Source organism: Pongo abelii, chromosome 6 (genome assembly GCF_028885655.2).
Source record: "Pongo abelii isolate AG06213 chromosome 6, NHGRI_mPonAbe1-v2.0_pri, whole genome shotgun sequence".
Taxonomy (NCBI): domain Eukaryota; kingdom Metazoa; phylum Chordata; class Mammalia; order Primates; family Hominidae; genus Pongo; species Pongo abelii.
In genome coordinates, this window is record NC_071991.2 from 139,846,075 (window position 1) to 139,872,610 (window position 26,536).

Consider the following 26,536-nt stretch of genomic DNA (forward strand, 5'->3'; position numbering starts at 1 on the left):
TCCTTGTGACGTCACGGAAGGCGCACTCTTGTGACGTCATAGGGGACCGCCACTCACGCGGAGCCAATCGGAACTCGCTGCGGGGCTGGTGGGTCTTCCAGGAGCGCGCATGAGCGGACGCTGGCTACGGGTGGCCAGGCGGGATGTAACCGGCTGCTGAGCTGGCAGTTTTGTGTCCCGAGGCTTCGGCCCGGCCACCGCAGCACATTAACTGCGAGGAGGAGCTTTACGACTTCCCGGTCTTCGGGGCCGGGCATAGCAAGGGCCAGACTCTGCGCTAGCAGGCGCTGCGCGCCAACCGGCTAGCACCTGTCGCAGAAGGTGCAACCGATCGTACTGTCGCGCAGAAGCTCCTCAATGGCCAGCGCCAGCTGCAGCCCCGGCCGCCCACTCGCCTCACCTGAGCCTGGGTACGTGCGCCCCACAACACCTCCCCCAGCCAGGGCCCGGGGACCCCCGGGAGCGTCCCCGGCTACCTGGCGCCGCTCATCCTGGGCAGGGTCGGCCCCCTCTGAGGCTCCCCGGCATGAGGGAGCTGCACCCCCGAGCTTGACCTCTGACGGCCCTTTGTAATAGCATTAAGTCTTTGACACTTTTTAGCGGGGTAGAAGGGGCTAGGAAACGAAGAAAACGTCTTTTTAAAAATATAAGCCATCCGCTGGGCGAGGTGGCCCACGCCTGTAATCCCAGCACTTTGGGAGGTCGAGGCGGGTGGATCACGAGGTCAGGAGTTCAAGACCAGCCTGGCCAGCATGGTTTCACTGAAACCCCGTCTCTACTAAAAACACAAAAATTAGTCCGGCGTGGTGGTGGGTGCCTGTAATCTCAGCTACTCGGGAGGCTGAGGCAGAGAATTGTTTGAACCCGGGATGCGGAGGTTGCAGTGAGCGGAGATCGCGCCACTGCACTCCAGCCTGGGCAACAGACCAAGACTCCGTCTAAACAAACAAATATATGTGTGTATATATATGCGATCGAGCCCGGGAGGTTGAGATTACAGTGAGCTGAGATTATATAAGCGATCAAGCACGGGAGGTTGAGGTTACAGTGAGCTGAGATTGCGCCATTGCACTCCAGCCCGTGTAACAGAGGGAGACTCTGTCTCTAAAAAATTATATGCAAGTGAGAGCTTTTCTTCCAGCGTTCATGCTCAGACTGAAGAAAGTAATTGGGCCAGGCCCGGTGGCTCACGCCCCTAATCCCAGCATTTTGGGAGGCGGAGGCGGAGGCGGAAGCGGGTGGATCGCTTGAGCTCAGGAGTTCCAGACTAGTTTGGGCAACATGGTGAAACCCTGTCTCTACAAAAATACAAAAAATTAGCTGGGCGTGGTGGCACGCACTTGTAGTCTCCGCTACTTGCCGGGCTGGGGCGGGAGGATCTCTCAGCTGCAGCCTCGACCTCCTGGGGCAATCCGTTTCAGCCTCCCAAAGTGCTGAGATTACAGGAATGAGCCATCGTGCCTGGCTTTACACTATATTTTAATACTTTTTTTGAAAATGGAAACTTTTACAGGCAATTCACTTCCTTCAAACTAATGATAAGGAAGTGATGCTGTTCTGTTCTGTTTTTTGTTTTTGTGGTTTTTTTTCTTTTTTGAGGTGGGGTCTTGCCCAGGTTGGAGTGAGGTGGTGCAAACAAGGCTCACTGCAGCCTTGACCTTCGGACTCAAGGAATCCTTCCCCGTCAGCCTCCCTGGTAGCTAGGACTACAGGTGCATGCTACCACGCTTGGCTAATTCTTTTTTTGAAATGGAGTCTCACTCTGTCTCCCAGGCTGGAGTGCAGTGGTGCAATCTCTGCTCACTGCAGGCTGGTCTCAACCTCTGACCTCTGTAAACTCATTTGTTTCTTTTACCAGTTATCTTCCTTTCTGCTCTCTCTCTTCATTGCTTTCACTTTTCCTAAATTAGACTTACTGTTTATAAGCAACCTTGGTTTTACATAGTATGTTGGAAGAGTGTGGGGCCAGAGTTGATTTAGGGTTTGGAGGTGTAAAATTGGCCAGTGAGACACCAAACCTTCTCTGGCTGCTTTTAAAACTGATAGTACTCTTGGGCTGTAGGAGTGACTTTGATCATATTTAACAACCAGCAATAGAATTTGACTTTTAATAGAAAGTTGCTTCTAAATAGCCTATCCTCCACCTGTCATTATTGTTCTCATTTCCCCATCCCACAGTCCTTGTATAACTTGCTAGCTTGGACAGTTTACCTGAGAAATTGGCCTCAAAGCAGAAAGAAACTTAATGCTAATATTAAACTATTTTTGGGTTAAATTTTTTTCTTGGGTTCAAATTCAGTCCCTGCCAGGTAGTGTTTTTTTAGTTTCTGTAGTATTTGATAGCAAGTTGATTCTATTTACAACTTAATAATGATTACATTAGGAACTATTTTGCTTTTAATTAAGTTTGTAGATTAAGGAGGCGTTATATAGATTTTTTAGTAATTTTTAGTAACTTTTTTTTAAGTGAAGAAATTCAAGATTCTAGGTTATTACTGGTGGAGGCATTAGTGTGTTTCATATCATAGTTCATTGTTTATTGATGAATTCATACACATATGCAAAAAAAGATAATAGATGCTCAGCAGAAAAAAAGTTCGATAAGTGCTGAACAGGGTGCTTAACATAGAAGTGAACAGAAAGGGGCATGATCTTTAATTATAGTGTAAAAAGTGCTGCAACTGGATTGTAGGAGAAGAGCCCATACATTACAGGGGCAGCTAACCTTTTCTGAATGGTTTGTGTAAGTTCTTGATCAAAGCTAAGATCTGAAGGATAATTTAAACTTTGATAATTATAGCTATATTTAGTTTTAAGATCTAAGGAATATACTAGATAATTTGTCAGAATATCTAAGTATAATGATAATTTTTCTTCAGAACTATAAAATTACACAAAGTCTGTCTTCTTTTTGAAGTGAGATAAAATTTTGGCATCAAAGCTAACTTTTAAATTATGATGAATAATACATAATTACCAGAAAATTCTTATTTCTGAAATAAAATTATTCAACATTATTTTTATCTTAGAGTATGACTTTCTGTCTCATATTTTTGAGAACTGTCTACTGCCAACATAATATTAAACTATCGACTAAAAGGAATTTAAGATGTATGTTAGCCAAATCTCAGAGAAAAATCAATGGAAATATTGAGAGAAGTAATTTAGGTATCTCTTGCCCCCACTGCCTACCACTAAATAAAATTACAAACAATAAAACGTCCTAGGTGGTGATGCAATGAGAGGCACTAATGGTGTGGTAAGAGAGATGATGGTTCACTGGGAGCCCTAAGGAAAGGTCTCTTGATGAGAAAATATGTAAGGCCATACCTGAAGGGTTAGAAAACGCCAGACATAGCTGGCCGTGGTGGCTCACGTCTGTAATCCCAGCACTTTGAGATGCCAAGGCTGGTGGATCACAAGGTCAGGTGTTTGAGACCAGCCTGACCAACATGGTATTGCTCCTAAAATACAAAAATTAGCCGGGCCTGGTGGCGCATGCCTGTAATCCAAGCTACTCAGGAGGCTTGAGGCAGGAGAATCGCTTGAACCTGGGAGGTAGAGGTTGCAGTGAGCCAAGATCGCACCACCGCACTGTAGCCTGGGTGACAGAGCAAGACTCCATCTCAAAAAAAAAGAAAGAAAAAAAATGCCAGACATTTATTAAAGGGCTGGAATGGTATAGTGAAGTGTTCTGAGTCAGTTGGGCTCTGACTGATAAAGAGCTTGGCATGTTTGAAGGACAGCAAGGAAGCCAGAATAGCTGGAGCATAGCAGCAGGGAGACAAGTACCACAAGATGAGTTGGAGAAAGGCACTGGGAAAGGTTTGTCTTTTAAGCGCTCTGAGAAGCAACTGAAGGTTTGAAATAGAATAGTGGCTTGCTTGATCACATTTGTACTTTTGAAAAGTTCCTCTGGCTGCTGTGGGGAAAGGCTTGAGTAGATGCAGGGTGGGAGAAGCATAACCAGCAGTAGACTCTTGTAGCAGGTTAGATGAGAGATGGTGGTGGCCACGACTGAGCTGCTAGTGGTGGAAGTGACAAGAAGTAGAAGGATCGGAGACAAAATTTGAAGATAAAAAGTCTTGAATTTGCTGATGATTTGCCTTGACGAAATGTTGGGGGAGAGGACTGAAGGAGCAGAGGAGAGTGACAAGGGACTGGATGCCATTTATAAGGATGGGGAAGACTGGGATGAAACCGGTTAAGGGAGAAATTTTAAACATGGCAAACTTAAGAGGGGTTTTGTGTGAGAAATGGAAATGCTAAGAAGGAAATTGAAAATCCTGCGAATTTGGAGATCTTTGATTAAAACTAGAAATAAGAATGTGGGAAGCATCAACTTCCAAGATGCCTTCATTGTAGATAGTACCACTTAGGATCTAGGCTCAAGCCCTGGGAAACTCCAGGGCTTTGGAAGTCAAATAGAGGAAGAACACGTACAGGAGATGAAGAAAGATTAGCGAGGAAGTCAGTGAAATATCCACAGGTGGGCTGCTGCCAAATCCAGCAGAACAGTATGCCAGATGTTAGGAGCATGAGTAAAATGAGAAAAGAGAAATGGCTTTTGACAACACTTCCCTACTAATAGTAGGGAAGAAGACATAGGTACAGATTCAAGTTGATTTGAAATTATGAAAGTGAGGTAATTGACCTGCAGTGGTTGCTGCTCAGTGAAATCAGCATAGTGATTACCTGAGCTAGGTTAGAGATTTGATGGGTAAGAAAGAACACCTAAGGGTAATCCTGGAGGGAAAAAAATAAAGTGTTTGCTGGAGAGAATGAGTTGGATTGCTGGACTTCAATGTGTGTGGGTTGAGTTTGTGACTTAAAAATGAAACCAGTCTATTGCTTGTGTGGCTTTTCTCAAAATACTGTTATTCCATTACCTATCTCTTACCCCGAGAGTAGTCCCATTCTTATTTCTGGTTATTTTAATTCCTGGTGGTATTTTTATGTGATTAATGAGATAGTACTTGTTAATTTGATGATATTCTAGAAACCTGGTAAGTACTATGTACCTTGTCTTAAGTTTTGATTACTTAATTGGTAAAATTGTAGCATGCACCATTGAATTACCTAATTCAAAATATATTCTTTTATTGTTTGATATTTGTCTTGTTTTTCTTTAAAATGTTATCTCTGTGGAGTAAACATTTTTCTTTATGCTGTTTAGCATCTTCATCAGATTAGTTCAGGCTTTGCTGAATGTGGTTGTTTGGAAGTAAAATGCTTTAGTTTTAGTTATATAAATTTTAATAAGATACTACTTTCTATATAATTTATCAGGTACTTTAGGCATTTTAATTTGCAAATTTAGGACAATTTGCTTTAACGTTTCTTCACTTTTTTCCATTGGATGTAATTTCCATAAAGTATTCATTTCCCTAAGTAAAAACCGAAACCAAACCGACAACTAATGGTCACTGAAGAAAGAGTGATGAAATGCTAAGATTATAATGGTATTTGCATTTTAATGTTACCAGCTCTCTACAGTTTAAAGTTTATGCATTTATCGATGGCTTATGTTTCTCATTGCATTCTTTGGCCTACTGGTTTTGGTTGTTTATAGCTGTAGAATATAGAATTCCTTACGGTTATCCATTTCTCCTTTTAAGTAGAGTGATAGTTGTTAGAAGAAAAATAACCCCCCAATACTTTCTTCTAGTGTTAATTCTTAAAGTGTGATTGACTTTTATTTACTTTTTGGTGCAGTAATTGCAGTTCATGAGTCAATGTTGATGTCATATAAACCTTAATTTTTAATGTTTCATTGTAGTGATGTCTCAGGCAGAATAAAATATTTAATGTAAATTGTAGCAGCAACATTTAAGTTATTTAAGTTATACTTAAATGTTTAAATCACTGTTAGTGATTAGCTTATTTTGCCTTCCTTGAAGCAATTTGTCCTAAATTTCCATACGTTTGCACTTGTCTTTGCTGTTCTAAAATTCCTTAGTTGCTGGCTTTGACCTTTTATGTTGCTGAGTTTTACACATCCATTTTCTCAACTGCCATATCCTAGGGGGCTTGGAGTACCCATAATACAGTGAGCCCACCTTCCTAGTACCCAGACATTTCAGAAGGTCAGGAAATTTTTAAACCCAGGCAGCTTCTTGGCAGTGCCATTTGGAGCATCTAAGTGATAAATAAAATTGCATTTACATTCATATATCATTTCTGTCTGATTTGTTTTGCCCTACTGGATGTTAAGAATTAAATCTTTCTTTTCTAGATTGAGCTTCCAGAAACACTTTTTAAATCTAAAAATTTTAATGTAAAGAAATAATATGCTTGCATTTAAAAATCAAGTATACATTTTTAATACCTCTTTTTTGGTTAATTCCTTTTGTTGTGATTATTACTGTTTTTATGAGGGAGAAGTCCTTGACATGTAGACCAAAAGGTAATTAAGGACCTTTTCATTCGTGATATCATAAAACTTTGTTGCTTAGAAAAAAGCAAAAGAAAAAACTCCATTAATGTATTATGTTCTCATGGAGAAGAAATACCAAAATTGTGACAGATTTCACTGTCTGGTTGATACCTTAAAATGACAAGGCTTTTTCCCCCATGACATTGGTTGATGGCTCTGCCAGTCCTTGAAGTGAGTTAAGTAGTGTGATGCATTTTGAAGAGAAAAAAATTAATTTGAAGAAGTATTAACTCAAAAGTTAAAATACTTCATTTACTAGCGATGACAGTTTTTCTTCATATTCTGTATTTAATTTTCTGGAATATGGCTGTTTAATTTAGACTAATCAAGGATTTTAAGGAATTCTAGATTATACTTTATTTTCTTTCATGACTGGAAGAACTATTTTTTTTAACCTCCCTACCTCCCCCTGCTGTCATCCAAGATATTGAGGTATAAATATACCTCATTTGACAGTTTGATAATATAGACCACCAATTTTCACTTACTTTTTTTCTGGGTCAGCATTTCATGTTCAAGAAAATAAATTGAGAGATTACTGTAGTCTTGATTTTTAATCACTGACTTAATTCTTCAAAAATCTTTTATACCAATTTAAAAACAAGACGAACTCGGCCGGGCGCAGTGGCTCATACCTGTAATCCCAGCACTTTGGGAGGCTGAAGGGGCAGATCACTTGAGGTCAGGAGTTCGAGGCCAACCTGGCCAACATGGTGAAACCCCATCTCTACTAAAAATACAAAGAAATTTAGCCGGACGTGGTGGCATATGCCTGTAATCCCAGGTGCTAGGGAAGCTGAGGCAGGAGAATTGCTTGAACCCAGGAGACGGAGGTTGCAGTGAGCCAAGATTGCACTATTGCACTCCAGCCTGGGCAAAGAAGGGAGACTTCGTCTCAAAAACAAACAAACAAACAAAAAACCTAAAAAACTAACCTGACCCCATCCATCTGTTGTGCAAAGAAGCTGATGTACTTCTCAAAAGGGATCTCAAGGAGAGCAGGGTAAGAGAAGACAGGAGTGGCAGTTTGAAACTGGGAGCTGGCTGTATTTATTACATCCAAAGGGAAAAAAGCCATTCCTCCCGTTCCTTTTGTTCATGTGTATCTATTTTATGCTTACAGTATCACCATAAATTTTTGACTTGGAAACCATTCTGCTAAACAGGGAATAAGTTCATTTCAAACTATGATAAGGGACATCAGTTGAAGATATGACATATTATTTAACTTATTGTGAGGGAAACATCTAAGTATTTTCCTGAGCATCTGGATAATTTTAAATATACATAATTCATCTACTTAGGTAGGTGCCAGGTTTTTTCAAGGAGTAATTAATTAGTACAAACAAGGGTGAGGGGGCAGGGAACACCATACTCTGGTACTTAATGTCTGAAATTATCAGGGAATTTAACACATTTTCCTGTAGGTTTATTTCTTGTGTAAGAGGTCAGATAAATTATTTCCATTTCAAGTATTTATTATTCAGATTATTTAAAGCAAAGCTTTCACAAAGCCTTTTGTCAGCTTTCCTATAATCCTCAAATAATTTTTCCTGGCTGGACGCTTTGGCTTACTCCTGTAATCCTGGCACTTTGGGAGGCAGAAGCAGGAGGATCACTTGAGCCCAAGAGTTCTAGGCTGCAGTGAGCTGTGATCACACCACTGCACTCCAACCTGTTGAGTGCAGAACCTGTTGAGTGCAAGAACTTGTTTTGAGACAAGTTCTTGTCTCAAAAATAAAAGTAATAACAATAATAATAAATTTTCCTCTAAATACAGTGGTGAATGAGGTAGAAATGTTGAGTTCATAAGAGAACTGTTGAATAGTGAAGGAAACTGACTTAATTTTAATGACAGGAAGAATACTGTTACACACTAGCAAAAATGAACTTTCATGCTGATGTAGCAGTACAGAATATGGTTCTAACCCAGGGACGCTGGAGCCAGACTTGCTAGCTAAGTGACCTTGGACATGTTACTTACCCTTTTTATTCCTCAGCACACTCATCTCAAATGGGGATAATAAAACCTACTATATGGGATTGTTGAGAGTAAAAAATACTTAGATTAGTACATAGTAAGCACTCAATAGATGTTAGCTATTATTGTAATCACCGCGAGACCAGTTAATGAGAGAGTTCTTCCTTATACTTACTCTATATTGAATACAATTTGTTGCACTTCGAAATATCTGGATCAGGCTATAGTTGTCGTCACCGAGAATGTAGGAGTGGGAAAGAGAAAAATCATGCAAAGGCTTGCTGATAGTGTTCACAGTGACAGGCCTAAGGTATGATTCTAAGGTTGTAAGCATTTTATATTTAGATTTTTAAGTTGTGGAGTATACTTTCAAAGATAAAAATAATAAGCCAGGTCTCTTAATACTTATCTAAAGAAGTGTTTGTGTAACATTTAATAAAATGTTTCATCTCAGTGGCATTTGGATTTAAAAATTATTTTGGGCTGTCACAGAATGTTGACTTTTCCTAATCTGTTACATAGGGCCGTGGGTCTGGATTTCCAGGAAAGCAGAGACCTCGAGGTGCAGGACTGTCGGGGCGAGGTGGCCGAGGCAGGTCAAAGCTGAAAAGTGGAATCGGAGCTGTTGTATTGCCTGGGGTGAGGCTTGCTTCATGTATATTTTCTCTAATCTAAATGTCAGTTAATGATGAAAATCTCATAGCAAGTTATTTTGATCTTAAGAGCCATATAAATAGGTCAAAATGTTTATTTTACTGTCCTACTTTGCTTTTTTTTTTGAGCCTCTGGTTACGTTTTCTTGTATATTTACTTTCTCATCCTTTCTCTTTTCTTACCTTCCTCTTTGACTCCTTATCTTTCTATGCCAACCCTCTCTAAAAAGTCAGTATGTAATATAGTTGCTCTTTTATTTAAAAAATTTTAAGATTGATAGATATTTGCTTACTATCATGTTATAAGGCTTTATTTATATGTGTATTACAAATATATTTGCTAACTACTAGCAAATATTTTATGTAATAACTTCACTATTTTATTAAAATCCTGTTTTTAAAATTCTGAAATGTCATTTTAAGTATAGGAGACAGGTGAAATTGTTCAAGTTTACTACTAAACCAGGAATAAGGAAGCTTAGATTCTCATCCTCTTTTCAAAAAGAAAAATTTTAAAACCAGGCTTATTTAGGTATAGTTGATATAAGCTATATTTGACATGTACAATTCCATAAGCTTTGATATATATATACACCCTTGAAAACGATACCACAATCATGATAGTGAATATATTCATCTCCCAAAGTTTCTTCATGCCCCTCTGTAATTTTCTGCATTCCCCCTGCCATCCGTCCTTGTCCCCAAGATTAGTTTGCTTTTCTAGAGTTGTATATAAGTGGAATCATACAGAACTGTATGCTTTTTGGACTGATTTATTTCAGCACAATTATTTGGAGATTCATCTATGCTGTTGCATTTGTTAACAGTGTACTCCCTTTTCTTGCTGAGTATTAATAAAACTGTGGATGCACCACAGTTGTAGACCTGTGCACTTTTTTTTCTTCTTCTTTTTTTTTTTTCTGAGACAGGTTCTCGTTCTAATTCCTGGCTGGAGTGCAGTGGTGCGATCATAGCTAACTCCAGCTTCGACCTCCCACCTCCGTCTCCCAAGTAGCTGGGACCATAGGTGTGTGCCACCACACCCAACTACTTTTTAAAAATTTTTAATAGAGACAGCATCTCACTATGTTGTCCAGGCTGGTCTCAAACTTCTGAGCTCAAGCAATTTTCCTACCTTGGCTTCCCAAAATGCTGGGATTACAGGTGTGAGTCACCATGCCCCAGCCTGTAGTCTTACATTCTTGTAATGTCTTCGTCTGGTTTTGGTATCAGCATAACTCCAGCTTCATAGAATGAATCAGGAAGTATATTCTCCTCTTCAGTTTTCGGGAAAAGTTGTGTAGTAGTGGAAATGTATCTTCTTATATTATACATGAATTTATTAGTGAAACCATCTTGGCCTGAAATTTTCTTTGTGGGGGGTTTTTGTTGTGTTTTCTTTTTATTTTCTTTCTTTTGAGATGGAGTTTCGCTCTTGTTGCCTAGGCTGGAGTGCAATGGCACAATCTCAGCTCATGAAACCGCTGCCTCCCAGGTTCAAGTGATTCCCCTGCCTCAGCCCCCTGGGTAGCTGGGATTACAGGTGCCTGCCACCACGCCTGGCTAATTTTTTTTTGTATTTTTAGTAGAGACAGTTTTTCACCATGTTGGCCAGGCTGGTCTCGAACTCCTGACCTCAGCTGATCCACTGCCTCGGCCTCCCAAACTGTTGGGATTACAGGCGTGAGCCACCATGCCCAGGCTGGAGTGCAGTGGCGTGATCTCTGCTCACTACAGCCTCCACCTCCCAGGTTCAAGCAATTCTCCTGCCTTAGCCTTCTGAGTAGCTGGGATTACTGGCGTGCACCAACGTGCCTGGCTAATTTTTGTGTTTTGGGTAGAGATGGGGTTTCGCCATGTTGGCCAGGCTGGTCTCGAACTCCTGGCCTCAGGTGATCCGGCTCCCAAAGTGCTGGGATTACAGGATGAGCCACCGCCGCCCAGCCTGTGGGACAGTTTTTAACAACAAATTTTATTTCTTTAATAGGTACCTATTTAGGTTATCTGTCTGTCCTTGCATAAATTTGCATCTTTCAAGAAATTTGTTCATTTTGTCTATCTTGACAAATTAAAGGAATGGAGTTGATCATAATGTTTCTTATTATTTTAATACCTGTAGAATCTGTAGTGATTTCACCTTCCTCATTCTTGATACTAATAATTTGTATCTTATCTTATTTTTTTCCTGATCAGTCTGGCTAGAGATTTATCAATCTTATTGATCTTCTTGAGTCAGCCTTTGTTTTCATGGACTTTTCTCTATTTTCTTTCCCCTTTCTGTTTTGTTGATTTATATTATCATCTTTATTTTTTCCTATCTTCTCACTTTGAATTTAATTTGATCTTTTTTTGTTTACTTTTACGTGTCCCTGCTTGGAAGGGACACTTGTGAAGTTTAGGTCAGAGCTTTCTATTCTCCTTGGCTTATATCTGTGGTCTAGGAAAATGAAATTTCTATCACCTTCTGGATAAATCACACTATTATCTATGCAGGCAACAATAGCACATATTTTCTCAAAAATTACCTTTGCCCTCAATGTAGGTTTTATTTTTCTAGCAGTCTAAAGGTCATGAAATAAATTATAAAATAAAAACAGTGGGTCTTCAATCTAGATGATACTGTTTTCTTTCTTGCATGGACAATTATTTTAAAATATTTTGATTTTTCTGCACTTATTATTTAAATATGACTCCCCACCCCCACTTGAATCTAGGGACATTGTAGTTTTCTACTGCAGACTTTGTTTCTGGTTTATACTGGGAATATATTGTTTATCATTTTCAGTGAAAGCATTCACTGGTTAAATTTCCTTTTAAAAATAATAATGGATCTTAACAATTTCTTTGAACTGCTCAGTGTGTATAATGTGTTGAATTTTCTGTTAGTGGTTGGGAGGTAGAAATAGATACTTTATATCTCTATTTTAGCCATTTCCATAATTATATATCTCAATAGTCTTGTCAATGCATCATTAGTCCTATGACTGAATTAATGATTACTTTTAGTAGTCACTTAATTTCTTACTGATGATGATGATTCTACTTTTGTAAATCATCTTGGATGATTCTCTAAAATCTTAGAAAGCTAATTTTGTTAATGCTATGCATATAACACATCAATACATTTTCTCTATTAAAAAAAATTAAAGCATTATAGGTAGATCAGAATTTACCATTACTAACTCCTCAGTCCTTCTTATTTCCCTGTTACCAGTTTGGTATATTTATATATTAGGTTGATCCATATGAAATTGCCAGTATTATTTCTGAACTAATGAAAAGCAGCAATTTCTTATGATTCAACCTATTATATGTGCCCATAGACTACATATAATGACTTTGCATGTTTTTATATTATAGTGCTATACCTCAAATACTGTTCTGCAATTTATTTTTTCACTCAACAATGTCTTTTGATAATTTCTTTCATGGCAGTCTATACAAATTTCTACCTCCCTACTTTTAAAATGTTGCGTAATTTTCTAATGTTTGGATTTGTCATTGCTTTACTTACTCCCTAATGATGAATGTTGGCATTATTAACACTTGTAGTCATTAGGCTTCATATGACTATAAATTGCTCTTATAAAGCATTAGTACTATCCATTAAAACTGCTTTTAGGCTGGGTGCGGTGGCTCATGCCTGTAATCCCAGCACTTTGGGAGGCCGAGGTGGGCGGATCATGAGGTCAGGAGATCGAGACCATCCTGGGTAACATGGTGAAACCCCATCTCTATTAAAAACACAAAAAATTAGCCAGGCATGGTGGCAGGCGCCTGTAGTCCCAGCTACTCGGGAGGCTGAGGCAGGAGAATGCTGTGAACCTGGGAGACAGAGCTTGCAGTGAGCCAAGATTGTGCCACTGTACTCCAGCCTGGGCAACATAGCGAGACTCTGTCTCAAAAACAAACAAACAAACAAACAAAAAAACTGCTTTTAAATGTATTTGTGTTGAAAAATACTGAGATGTAGTCCTGTTTAGTTAACCAACCAACCTTCCTTCCTTCCTCTTTTTTTTTTTTGAGACAGGGTCTCGCTCTGTCACCCAGGCTGGAGTGCAGTGGCGTAATCTTGGCTCACTGTAACCTCTGCCTCCTGGGTTCAAGTGATTCTCCTGCCTCAGCCTCCTGAGTAGCTGAGACTACAGGCGTGTGCCACCACGCTCGGCTGTTTTTTGTATTTTTGGTAGAGCCAGGATTTCACCATGTTGCCCAGGCTGGTTTCGAACTCCTGAGCTCAAGCGATCCACCCACTTTAGCCTCCCAAAGTGCTAAGATTATAGGCATGAGCCACAAAACATAGAGGAAGGTAAAGTCACCCTTGTTCCTAAAGGGGCAAATACTTTCCAGTTTCCCCCCAAATAAATTCTGCATCCCTGGGATTCCTTTCTGACACTCACTTCCCAAATCCAATTACCTTCTATGACCAAATGCTCTGAACATTTTCTAAAACTCAGCAGTCTTTACATCCTCTGCGTTTGTCCTCACTGTTTCCATGGCCTGGAAGGACCTTTGTTCTTCTAGGACGTGGCTACATACTGATCATCTGTCAAGGACAGGCTCACACCTGCCTTCCTCTTCACTTCTTACTGTGACATTCCCTGGGACTGTACTGTATCACTCTCTTTCCTTTATTTTCATAGGAAAAGCCAAGCATACAATAGATACTCTTTGATGTTTGTAAAACTAATAAGTTATTGCCCTCATACAGAATCCTGGAGTGTGATTAATTACTGTCTTCTCTTTACAAGGGACTCCACTTGAAATATCTTGGAGAATGATTATGAATAGTCTTAGTATTTCATGTAACTTCTGTAATATTCCTAGCAATTGTGTCTTCACAGTCAGGATTGATGGCCAGTGCTGTCAGGTTCCCAAAGGGTATCTAATGCTGGAATCTGCAAATGTTCTTTTGGAGTGAAGAAAATTATGTTATTTAGGCTGACTGAAGAATAACTAAAGAAAGAAAATTATGGTACAGTAATATTTATAAAGACTCATAATCCTGTAAAAAACTTCCTCACCATAACCACACTTTCCACAGCCACATTTTTAGAGATTTGGTGAGGGTGGAATATAATCAAAGGTGCATCTTAATCACCCTTGATGAAATCAACCTAAATCAACCTAAAACACTGAAAAAAAAAAAAACAAGCTTTTCTCAGTAATGGAGTCTTATCATCCATCCTTGACAATGAAAACATATTAAGTGTTTATGAGTGTGTGTGTGTGTTTGTGAGTGTTTTCTTGTGGATACTCACTCACGTAGAAATAGTTTCTCCCCTGGTGGCATTTTATGAGGTGCTGGATCACTGGGCAGATCTCCTAGGCACTTCTAGGTAAGGATAGGAAATAGCAGACCTAACTGAATCTGCCCAAGTTATAGCTGATAAAATAGTTTATTTCAACATTTTATAAGTTCAGAAATAAATTTGTAAAATCAAAAATCCTCTTTATAAAATGTGCTAACTAAAATTTGTGAATAATTAAACTAAATACAATGTGTGAAAAGATGTGGGTCTGACTAATCAAAGGGAGCTCTGCAATGTAGTATTTTCAGCCCAGATTGGTACTGATATTTTCACACTGTTTCATTCTGTGGCCTCTGTAATTCTAGCTCCTCTCTTCCATCTTAGGATGCTCATTGCGATGATGTAACGGTAATTTCTTCTGCAATCAAGATGTGTCCTTTTGTCTCCACTGGCCAAGGGTGAATTTGAAGTTCCACCTTAAATCAGCCCTTCCGGGAAAGCGACAGAGAGGGTGTGTGTGAGAGAATGGGGGCTGCAGGGGTTGGAGTCGGGGCATCCCTGTTCCTGACTTGGACAATCCTGAGCTCATCAGGTCCTAAGTTGTGAATCCATGGGACTGTGGAATGTTGGCCACTTGGGGGCGCTGTGGCCCCACTATGCTGCAGGGAACCCTGGGATGGGGTGGGAGGGTGGCCAGGAAAGGAAGGCGGAAGGGAATGCCTGGCTGCCTGCTGGCATCAGGAGATTAGGTGGAAATTAGAGTAGGTCCTGGCCTGGGACCACAAGAAAACACTCACAAACACACACACACACTCATAAACACTTAATATGTTTTCATTGTCAAGGATGGATGATAAGACTCCATTACTGAGAAAAGCTTGTTGTTTTTTTTTTTCAATGTTTTAGGTTGATTTAGGTTGATTTCATCAAGGGTGATTAAGATGCACCTTTGATTATATTCCACCCTCACCAGGGAAAGGTAGGGCAGGGGTTTGCACCAAGCAGGGAGTATCTCTGCCTCTGCGTGGGCAGTGGAGGGTGTAGGGGCTGGGGTGGCAAGGGCTGGGAATCGGGGTCAGGGCAGGGACAGGGTGGGCAGAGGAAAGTGAGGTGTGATGTGGGCATGTGGGGACTGTGCCCAACCACCTCCCCTTTAGTTGAGGGGCTGTGCGGGACAGGAATGCTGCATGGAGCTGCCGAGTCTGGGTCTTTCAATGGGTGAACAAGGCAGGAGTGGCCCACATAGAGAGTACCTGGAAAAGGCCAGTACCCCAAGGAATTGGGTGACACTTTCCTACCTCCACTCAGGGAGTGACCCTGAGCCCTGAGGAGGGTGCTGCCAGCCAGAGGGGCAGCTCAGGTCCTGGTGAGCTGACAGGCTTTTCCCCCGGACACTTGCTGTCACTTCTACATGTGATCTGGTTTAATGCTCACTGAAATCATGTGGGGTAGGTATGATTTCACCTGTTTATACATCTGAAGGAAAGCAGCTGTCCCGGGTCTCATATTAAGTAATTGGCCGAGGTGTTTTCCTCCAACACCTCTGCACCAGCCCTCTCCCCCGACTCTGTATATCTGTCCCTTCATCTGGTTTCCCCTTTCCAGGTCCCATTAGCAGGAGGGCAAGGTCATGCCTCATATGTGACAATTATAACCTCTTCCCTGACAAGTCCGAGGATCACGTGACTTCCAGGCTGAGCATATCCATTCATCCCTCGTTGAAGCAAAACAGAAGGATGAAATTTTCTGCACTGGAGACTTTCTGTAACTGATACAATCTACCTTGAGGAAAAGTAACAAGAAAAATTGTCATTCATTAGTTATTATTTATTTTATTTGATAAATGTTTTGAGGTCCTTTCTTTGTATAGATATTTAATGACATAAAATGCAAAATAAAAAGAACAAATAAAATGAAAAAGAAAAGCTTTAAAGAATAATAAATATGTTTCTTGCTTTTTAGAGTATTAAGGTTTGCATTAAAATTTTTTTTAACTTATTCAAAGTGGTTTGCTCAGTTTCTGAATTATTCAGATTTCCTTTTTTTCTTCTCTTTCTCTCTTTAGCCACCTACACCTTTTTCTGCCAACTTTATTAGTTTAATAACTGAAGGCTATCCTTTAAACAGATTTTTAAATGTACAATATAGTATTGTAATCTACAGACACAAGGTTGGACAGCAGATCTCTAAAACTTCCTCATCCTTCTTTATTGAAATTTTATAGCCACTGATGGCAGCCGCCCATTTCCCCCACTTCCCAGCCCTTGGAAATCACCACTTTCATCTTCACTTACATGAGTTCAACTTTTACGTTGCCTCATATAAGTACAATCATGTAGTATTTGTCTTTCTGTGCCTGACTTTTTCAACTCAGCATAATGTCCTCCAGGTTTAGCCACATTGTCACGTATGGCCAGCTTTTCTTCTTTTTAATGCTTAATGATATTCCATTGTATGCATACACCACATTTAAGGTCTGAATATTAAATGTATAGTATCTTATTGTTTCTGTGAAACCATCTGTCACACAAGTGACAGGGTCATTTGCAGAACAGCAAGCACTGAGTATATGAATGCACATTCATTTGAAGTTCAATTCTGCTTCACAGAGAAGGCTTCAAAAAATAATTATTTCATTATTTATTGTTATTTTACTATACAAAAATATAATTTCCTTTTTTTTTTTTTTTTTTTTTTGAGACGGAGTCTTGCTCTGTTGCCCAGGCTGGGGTGCAGTGGTGCAATCTTGGCTCACTGCAACCTTGCCTCCCGGGTTCACGTGATTCTCCTGCCTCAGCCTCCTGAGTAGCTGGGATTACAGGTGCACACCACCACGACCGGCTAATTTTTTTTTTTTTTTTTGTATTTTTAGTAGAGATGGGGTTTCACCATGTTTGTCAGACTGGTCTTGCACTCGACCTCATGATCCGCCCACCTCAGCCTCCCAATGTGTTGGGAATACAGGTGTGATCCACTGCACCCAGCCTTTTTTTTTTTTTTTTTTTTAATTGTTACTGAATTAGTGGTGAGAATCCTGACCAAGGGAGTATTCCCTATGAAATATGACACTTCAAATAAAATGAGAGCACTTTTTCTTATCCTGGAGCCTGCCTCTTCTCTCCTCTCCCCGCATCCCTCACACATCAAGACACCTTTGTGCCCACAGATCATGGGCAGTGCTTGGCAGCCACCAGCATCCACACAGAGAGGGCCGTCAGCAGCGTGAGGTGGTTCTGCCTGCTGCGGTCTCACCCCAGGCACAGAAAGCAAGAGCCCTGGGTGGAGCTGAAGGTGCTCAGCTGGGCTTGTCAGGAGTCCCATCTGTCGGTGAATTGAAAAGAAACAGAGCAAAACAACTCCTCCAATGGTGATGAGCCTGCCCCTGGGATTTGGAAACTTGGTAACAGAGAAAACCAATAGAGACAAAGGATTTTAAACAGGATTATGGTCAATTAAGCAAATTAGAAAAGGATACTTGAAGGAGTATTTGGGACACAGGAGTCAAAAACACCAGGAAGACATGAGAAGTTTCCCTAAGAGTCTAAATTAGAGAAATATTTAGATAACTGACACCAGTGTATGAATGAGGAATTATATCATCACAGGGATAAAAGTTACACTGAGTTACAAACTGCTTCCAAAAAGGTTAAGAAAAACTTGTAAGGCTGTGTCAATTCAGACAAAAGCATTCTTCCCATTCAAACTGTTCACTGGTGCATTCATCTTGAATTTGACCAGCCGGGGAAGGGGCGTGGCCTCTCCTGACAGAAAGGCTCTGGGGCCCAGGCAGGGAGAATGAGGTCTCAGAATGACTTCGTTGAGAGTCCTGTTCCCCCTTCACTGATGCACAGACCCAGAAGATCCCTCCATCCTGTAGCACCTGCCATGAGCCTCGGGCTCCTGTGCTGTGTGGCCTTTTCTCTCCTGTGGGCAGGTGGGTCCTGGGCAGGGCCCCATGTGTGGATTTCAAGGCTCAGCCCATTTCCATTGTGGCTGCAGCATCGGCTTTGTTCTTCTCTGCAGGTCCAGTGAATGCTGGTGTCACTCAGACCCCAAAATTCCAGGTCCTGAAGACAGGACAGAGCATGACACTGCAGTGTGCCCAGGATATGAACTATGACAACATGTACTGGTATCGACAAGACCCAGGCATGGGGCTGAAGCTGATTCATTACTCAGTTGGTGAGGGTACCACTGACAAAGGAGAAGTCCCCGATGGCTACAATGTCTCCAGATTAAACAGACAGAATTTCCTGCTCAGGCTGGAGTCGGCTGCTCCCTCCCAGACATCTGTGTACTTCTGTGCCAGCAGTTACTCCACAGCGCTGCACGGCCGTCTCCTCTCTGCACATAAAAGGCAGGGAGGCTCTGCCCTCCTGCCCCACCGCAGACTCAGGGATGCCCTGGGCAGAGTTCTCTGCACCAGGAAACTTGAAACCCCATCGTCATGGGTCTGAGGCCCCAAGGATGAAACAGGATTTGTATTTCAGATCCATCTAGGCTCCCATCTCTTCCTGGTTACCGTGTTGCTTCCTCTCTCTAGGGTTTCCCCCAGCCCCCACCCTCACGTTGTCTCTCCTGTGGCCCCCCTTTCCCATCTGGGCAGTCACCCTCCAAGGCCTTGCTGGGTCTCTCCTCCCCTCACCTCCCCGCCCCTCTCTACTGCAGCCATGAGGGCAGCCCCTCTTCTGTGCCTCCTTCCTTCCCACCACAGAGACTTCAAAGGCCATTTCCTCTGCCCTGGGCTGGAGCCTTCCTTTCTGCAGTGGCCAACTCCTACCTGTGCCTCAGATCTCAGCATGAGCAGCCCTCCTGTGGGAAGCACGCCCTTGCCTCCCAGCTGTGATCAATTTTTCTGTTATAAGCACTGATTGTAACATGTGTTTGTTAATCAATAGAGTTGAGCACAGTTGGAGTTTTCCAGTTACTTGTCTGGATATTTTTCTGCTCAACTCGATTTTAAACTCCATAAAGGGGAAGGCTGTGCTTATTACATTTACCAACAGCTGTTCCTGGCATGAAGGGAGACCTATTTCACAGGTAATGGATGAGTTAATGAATGACAGGCTGATTGAGTGATGAGCGGGTGGATGAACCAATAACAGGAACACTCCAGGTCCGCTGTACCCTGGCAAAAATCTAGAGTTAACTGTGCCTGAGATGCTCTGCTATGAGCTCTTCAAAAGGCACTCGCTTGTTGAACAAGCGTTGGACCATTCATTGTGCAAGCCAGTTTGTCAGTTCGTCTAGGAGTTTCCAATTTTAAATATCACATGTTCTTCAAACTCAATGAGGGCAAAGTCTGCATTATATAATTCTAATATCTAAGTTATTTTTTAAAGTTTTTGGTTAGGAACCAAAAAGGAAAGAAGAGGGAATATCTTTAGACTTAGGAGTTTCTTTATTGAAAATGTATTTATATAAATTTTTCTTGGAAGAACAGGTAGGGAAAGTCATGACTACACAGCCTTATAGGTGCTAATTTCTGGAGAAGGTGCCATGAAAAATAACAAAAATGAGAACTGTATTCTAGAGGGAACATTGTGGCTGTCCTGAGAGCATGTTCTGACCCCAGGAACCAAAGCCAGGAGTGTGTTTGGCAACTCAGAGTGCAGCAGACAATTCTTGGCCCCGTGCATTTGGGATGAGACTGGAGACAGCTAGACAAACTGTGGACTGGATGTTCTACACTCTCAATGCAGGACTCTCTGAAATCCCACACATTAGTGTCAGGTAAATATACTCCCACTATTAAGACAATTAAAACAAGAACCAGTGAAGAAAAATGAGTAGAAACCATAAGCAATTGAAATGTATGAAGACAAGGAATTTTGCCATTAAAAGATATAAAAGTTAAAGAGCTATATTTAAAGGAATACGAGAGCAAATTGACATGTGAACAAGAAAAAGGAGACTGTCAGAAATCATCAAGGAAACATTAAAAAATGAATACAGTAATGATTAAGATTATCATTGAAAACAAAATGGAAATGAAGAAAAGATGACATGCTTCAAAAGAGATTGTTACTGAGGTCAAAGACAGATCTGAAGAAGTTATCTAGAATGCAGCATGGAAAATTAAACAGGAAACAAGAAAAGGTAAGGGATAAGGAATAAAACACTTGTAGGTTCTAGTATATTAGGATACATAAAATATTTTGTTGGAGCTTCCCATTTTTCTTACACATGGCTGAAGTGTCACAAAGAGAAAGTAGAGAGAATGATAGGTGATAATTACGAGACATTAGCTGAGAATTTTCAAGACGTGTTTCAGGACCTAAATCCTCTGTTTCAACAAGTTAAATGAATATGAAGTAGATGAATACATATGTTAATGGTGAAATTTTGGAACACAAATGACAAAGAGAAGATTTTAAAAGTAGCCCAAAAGATAACTATCTCACAGCGGAATAGACTGAAAGGAACAGTGAAAGTCAAGAAAGGAGATTAAAAATAAGCATTAAGTCAGAATTATAATTCTCATTCATTAAATATTGAGATTGAGGTAAATATATTTATAGGTAGAGAAAGAAAAAACACTGTGAGATTGTCACCAAGGTATCCTTTCTGAATTATAGTTAACAAAGATGGGAAGTGGTCCCAGAAGAGAGGCATGAGGTGCCGCTCCTGAGGGAACCCATGTGATGGGACAGCCCCGTTGGGCACGTGTGACTGGGGGAATGGAGGAGGCTGGGGCATCAATGGGGATGGCACAGGAGACTCTGACTTGCAGGAAAGACAATGAGCTCACCTTTTGGTGCCTTGTGTTGGCGAAGCTGTTGACACATCCTAGAGAACATGCCCAGCAGACAGAGGAGTGGCTGTGGGATGAGGAGATAAACTCAGAGATGCAGCATGAGGCCTTCGGGTCCAGACAGCATGAGAGCCCAAAACGATGATACATGCACTGATGTTGTTAAAAAGGATTTTTTTTTGTTTTGAGGCAGATTCTCGCTCTGTCGCCCAGGTACTGCCCAGTGCAGTGGCACAATCTCGGCTCACTGCAAGCTCCGTCTCCCAGGTTCGAGTCATTCTCCTGCCTCAGCCTCCCAAGTAGCTGGGACTAGAGGTGCCCGCCACAACGCCCGGCTCATTTTTTGTATTTTTAGAAGACACGGGGTTTCACCATATTAGCCAGGATGGTCTCGATCTCCTGACCTCATGATCCACCTGCCTCCGCCTCCCAAAGTGCTGGGATTACAGGTGTGGGCCACGGCGCCCGGCCTAAAAAGGAATTTATAGGCTGGGCGTGGTGGCCCACACCTGTAATCCCAGCACTTTGGGAGACCAAGGTGGGCAGATCACTTGAGGTCAGGAGTTTGAGATCAGCCTGGGCAATATGGTGAAACCCCGTCTCTACTAAAAATACAAAAATTAGCCTGGTATGGTGGTGTGCGTCTGTAATCCCAGCTACTCGGGAGGCTGAGGCAGGAGAATCACTTGAATTCGGGAGGCAGTGAGCCAAAATCACACTGCTGTACTCCATTCTGGGCGATGGAGCAAGGCTCTGTCTTGAAGAACAAACAAGCAAAAAGCAAGGAACTCATAAATATTTAAAGGAGTCATTTAAGTATGTCCTAAAATAAATCCTTTGTTCCTGTCGTTGTGTGGATTGAGAAAGGATGTGATGTTACTGTGGGACCTTCTGTGTGGGAACAAGGACATCCCTCCTCCTCTGCTCCTGCTCACAGTGACTCTGATCTGGTAAAGCGCCCATCCTGCCCTGACCCTGCCATGGGCACCAGGCTCCTCTGCTGGGCAGCCATATGTCTCCTTGGGGCAGGTGATTCCTTAGACACCAAGCTGTCTCCTGTGTGTGTGTGAGATGGGTGAGAGAGAGAGAGAGACAGAGACAGAGATGACTATAGTTGTTTTTCTCATTCAGTTCCCAATTTCTGTCTCCACAGATCACACAGATGCTGGAGTCTCCCAGTCCCTGAGACACAAGGTAGCAAAGAAGGGAAAGGATGTAGCTCTCAGATATGATCCAATTTCAGGTCATAATGCCCTTTATTGGTACTGACAGAGCCTGGGGCAGGGCCTGGAGTTTCCAATTTACTTCCAAGGCAAGGATGCAGCAGACAAATCAGGGCTTCCCCGTGATCGGTTGTCTGCAGAGAGGCCTGATGGATCCATCTCCACTCTGAAGTTCCAGCGCACACAGCAGGGGGACTTGGCCATGTATCTCTGTGCCAGCAGCTCAGCTACAGCACTACTGCTCCAGTGTCAGCTTGGTTCCCTAGGAAATGGGGTTTCTAGAACCTGAATGCTGACAAATAAGAGTTGTATATATGTATACCATGCAACCTGCATTTAAAAATGTATGTACATAGTGCAATGACTAAATCTAGCTAGTTAACATATGCACCTCAATCCTTATCCTTTCCAGTGGTGAGAATACTTAAAATGTACTCTGTTAGCATTTTCCCAGAATACAATCCACTGTTACTAACTCTAGTCATTTGTTGTATAATAGATCTTTATAACATCTTCATCTTATCTGAGTGAGATTATGTATCTGTTGACCAACATCTTCCCAACAGTCCATCTCTACTCCAGCCTCTGCTAATTACTGCCCTAGTCTTTGGATTTGAAGTAATTTCCCTGAGGTCTTTAACTCAAGACAATGGGGGAATTTTCTCTATAATGATGGTTATATTATTTTTGTTTTGTTTGTTATTTTACATCTTGCAATATAGTGTTTATTGCAAATATAAATAAGTATATTGTAATAAAAATCCTTCACCTCTCTTTGGGTAAAGCTACAGTTCACATATTCTAAATTTCACGCTGTGACCAAAGCTGACATAATTATGGATCATGGGTTTCTGGGAGTCCTCAGAGACAGCCCCGTATACCAAGGTTAAAATAGAATATTCCAGACCCAGCCAGGACAGAAGTGCATGGTCCTGCATAGCTCCTTGGAAAATTATAGTTCCCCAAATTCAGTTATTGGATATTGTGGTGCCAGAGACATCAAATGTCTTTCTCTAGCAAATGATGGTCCTTGGCAGGGATTGTTCTGAACCCATTACAATTTTGCCATCATCAAATCACTCCTTGCTGTTACCTTGTGTCTCCTGGGAGTGAGGACGCCCTGGGCACAGATGTAAATTCCCTGACCTTTGGATGCTATTTCAAGGACTTCCTAAGACCTTGTGTCCATCTTTTTCCACCTTTATCCACATGACCTCTGAGACCCACGCTCCCAATAGTGGACCAGCTCTGATTCTTAGGCTTGAACAGAACTCAGACCACAGCTGTAAACACTGTTGCTGAAAAAAGATGTAAAAAAGGTGGGCAGGGCTTCCTACCTACACTGAGGGTGAACATACAAGGGCAGAAAGGGAATATTTTATTAATAACTAAAAAAAGAAGAAATACAAGCCCTGCTGTAATGAAATGCGAACTGTAGCTTCACCCACAGAGAGGTGGAAGATTTTATTACAATATACTTATTTATATTCATAACAAATAATATATTTGAAAAAATAAAGAAAACAAAAAGTAATATAAGCATTATTATAAAGAAAATACCCCTGTCTTCTTGAGTTAAAACCTCAGGGAAATTAAGTCACATCAAAAGACTAGAGCAGTAATTACCAGAGGCTGGGGTGGAGTGGGGTGCTGGGGAGATGCTGGTCAAAGGATACAAAATTTCACCTAGATAGGAGGAAGAAGTTTAAAAAATCTTTTATACAACAAAGTGACTAGAGTTAATAACAATGGACTACATTCTGGGAAAATGCTAACAGAGTTGAATTTTTTAATTGAACAAAAGCAGAATGTCCATAAGATTATTTTGAATCAAAGTCTGGAAGCTTTCAAACCAGCTGGCATAGGCTTGTGTTCTCTGATCTCCGCAGCTTCAGAGGACTTGGCAATCCTTTCTCTGTACAAACACCCCTTTGGCCACCCTAAGAACTAGGGACACACACTCTTATACTGTCATGAAAACAACAGGCTGTGCTATAGTTGCTGGTAACTCGTTTTAAGCGTGTTGAGTATGAAGCATTGAATAAGATTGAAAGCTGTGCTCCTGAGTCTGGGAATGTCCTGGAGCCAGCTGGTGTGTCTCAGAAGAGCCAAATAGGCAACGCTTCCCAAATCCTCATTCAATGAGGTCATGTTGACAGCCTGAAATCTGCCATCGTGGCTGTGTTGATACCCTAGGAACTCACAAATGCTACTAGGCATGGCCCCACCCTCACAGACATCCAGTTTACGAGGACATCACTGGAATGTTTTCTGATACAATGATGATCCTATTAGGGCATGTCTTATGGGGCCAAAAAGGCTCAGAATCCACCATCCTTCTGTTTCTTCTCCTAGAAGCCATAGTCTAAGGGAATCTCAAGTGATCCTACTTCTATCCAATCGCCAAATTCCCTTGCTCTGTGGGTCTGTGTCTCCTATGAGCATGCCAATCTGAAACAAGACAACTATTTGGAATGTAGCTAACGGAAACAGGGAACCAGTCCATTATTTTCAAATTATCCTTCCTTGCATGGAATATGCAGATGCTGCAATCACTGGGAACAGAGATGCGGCAAGCAGAAGCTCTGGGCTGTGAGTCACTTTATACTATAGTGCACCACTATTCCTCTGTGGCACTGACAGACCCTGCAGCATGGACTAATTTGCATAGGAAACAAAGCAGCCCCCGACCAGTCAGGTACGACTCTGGATTCATTTTGGGCTGAGAGGTCAGAAGGATCATACTCACCTTAAATATTATCCTTTCCAAGCTACAATACTCCCACTGTCCATCTTAGTCCCAGGATGTTGTTCAGAGCTCCAGAGAATCCCTTCTCTTGGGGCAGAATCACCAAGGTTGCTCCCTCCAGACTTCCGCAGTCTCCAGCAGGTATGGGGCACAGGTGCCGTTCTGTCTCTCAGGTAGAGAGAGGCATCATGTCAAATGATATTTGTATAAGAGGGATTAAAATTCTAAGGCTCCTCTCAAATATTTGACATAATTTTCTTTGCTTCTTGTTTCATTCTACAGTCTCACAATTTAGGAGAGCGATTATTTTGCGGTTGCCTTGTTGACAGCATTGGGGAAGGTTTTTGTGGTTAAATTAATTTAAACAATAATTTTAATGATGTATTTCTTCTGTTCACGATAGAACAGTGAAAGCAGTCATTTACACATCCTGTGATGAACGTGTTGTTTCAGGTTCATGATCCACACCTAACTTTCAATCTGGTTGAAATGAAAAGGTGCAGAATTAGGTGGCACGTGAGCAAGCTATGAGAGAGGCTCATGCCAATTACTGTGGGATTTGGAGGGAGGGAGAGATGACCTCTGCTTTAGACCATGCTTCACAAAGGAGTGGGAGTTTGTCCATGGGAAACTGCAGAGGAGTAAATACCAGCAGCTTCTAACTGGGGTGGAGTGAGTGCTGCGGGAGCAAATCCTTGGAACAGAAAATGGTGCATTTGAGCTTTCACAGAGGACAGTGGAAAGAAAAGTCATATAGGCCACAGTGCCCTGGCAGGCCCTGTTTGCTAATGATACTATTTTGCACCAGCGTGTCCTTATCTCACACCACTCCTCAGCCTCTTCCAGAATAATCTCTTCCCTCTCCGCTGCTCAGATCAGCAGATGTGCCTTGTGCAAGTTACTCATTTCACATAGCAGGCCTTTTGCTGGTCTTAATTATATCCATCCTTACTTTCCACATTAGATACTGTGTATTGCCTTGCAAATGATCCTACTTTTTATATTCCAATTTTTCACTTGTTAATACATATTCGACCCCTTCTTGAAGGTCAAGATGACCTTGGAAATAATAAGGCTATCTCATTATCTGGTCACTTTTACTAATCTTGATTTTTATGGTAACATTGATTGTCATTTTGGGGGACATGTTTGTTTATCTTGAATTTCATTGAGTTTCCTCAAAGCATCATTTTGAGTTCTTTGTCTTAAAGGTCGCATATCTCTGTCTGTCTAGGGTTGGTCCCTGTTTTATTTTTTTTTGAGAAATTACTGACTTCAACAGATGCTGTAAACTACCAGGATAGAGGAAGTTTTTGTGATTTCATAGCTTGGGTCTTCTTTATTCACGGCAGGGAATTTTATTTTGGGGTCAAGATTGTTGAAAATGGCATAGTGAAGAAGGTAGAGTCACAGGAGTTTGCTTTATGTACTTGAGGAAGAAGAAACTGAGATTTGGGAAAAGTCAAGAAATGGGAACCTGATCGAAGA

General features: G+C 41.4%; 1 protein-coding gene across 1 annotated transcript; it reads left to right on the plus strand.

The window, feature by feature from the left end:
* Positions 1 to 109: 109 nt before the first annotated feature.
* LOC112128523 (uncharacterized) lies at positions 110 to 22,685 on the plus strand. Its single transcript, XM_024249468.3, has 5 exons — positions 110 to 145; positions 260 to 410; positions 8,940 to 9,056; positions 18,346 to 20,421; positions 22,230 to 22,685. Exons 1-4 carry the CDS (start codon positions 110 to 112, stop codon positions 18,777 to 18,779), a joined length of 738 nt encoding a protein of 245 aa, XP_024105236.2. The 3' UTR covers positions 18,780 to 20,421; positions 22,230 to 22,685.
* Positions 22,686 to 26,536: the final 3,851 nt, after the last annotated feature.

Excerpts from the sequence above, each read along its gene's own strand:
- LOC112128523 (XM_024249468.3), top strand. The coding sequence starts at position 110 with ATGAGCGGACGCTGGCTACGGGTGGCCAGGCGGGAT. Across the intron at positions 146-259 it reads TACGGGTGGCCAGGCGGGAT|CAAGGGCCAGACTCTGCGCT; the intron begins GTAACCGGCTGC and ends GGCCGGGCATAG. Across the intron at positions 411-8,939 it reads CTCGCCTCACCTGAGCCTGG|GGCCGTGGGTCTGGATTTCC; the intron begins GTACGTGCGCCC and ends TCTGTTACATAG.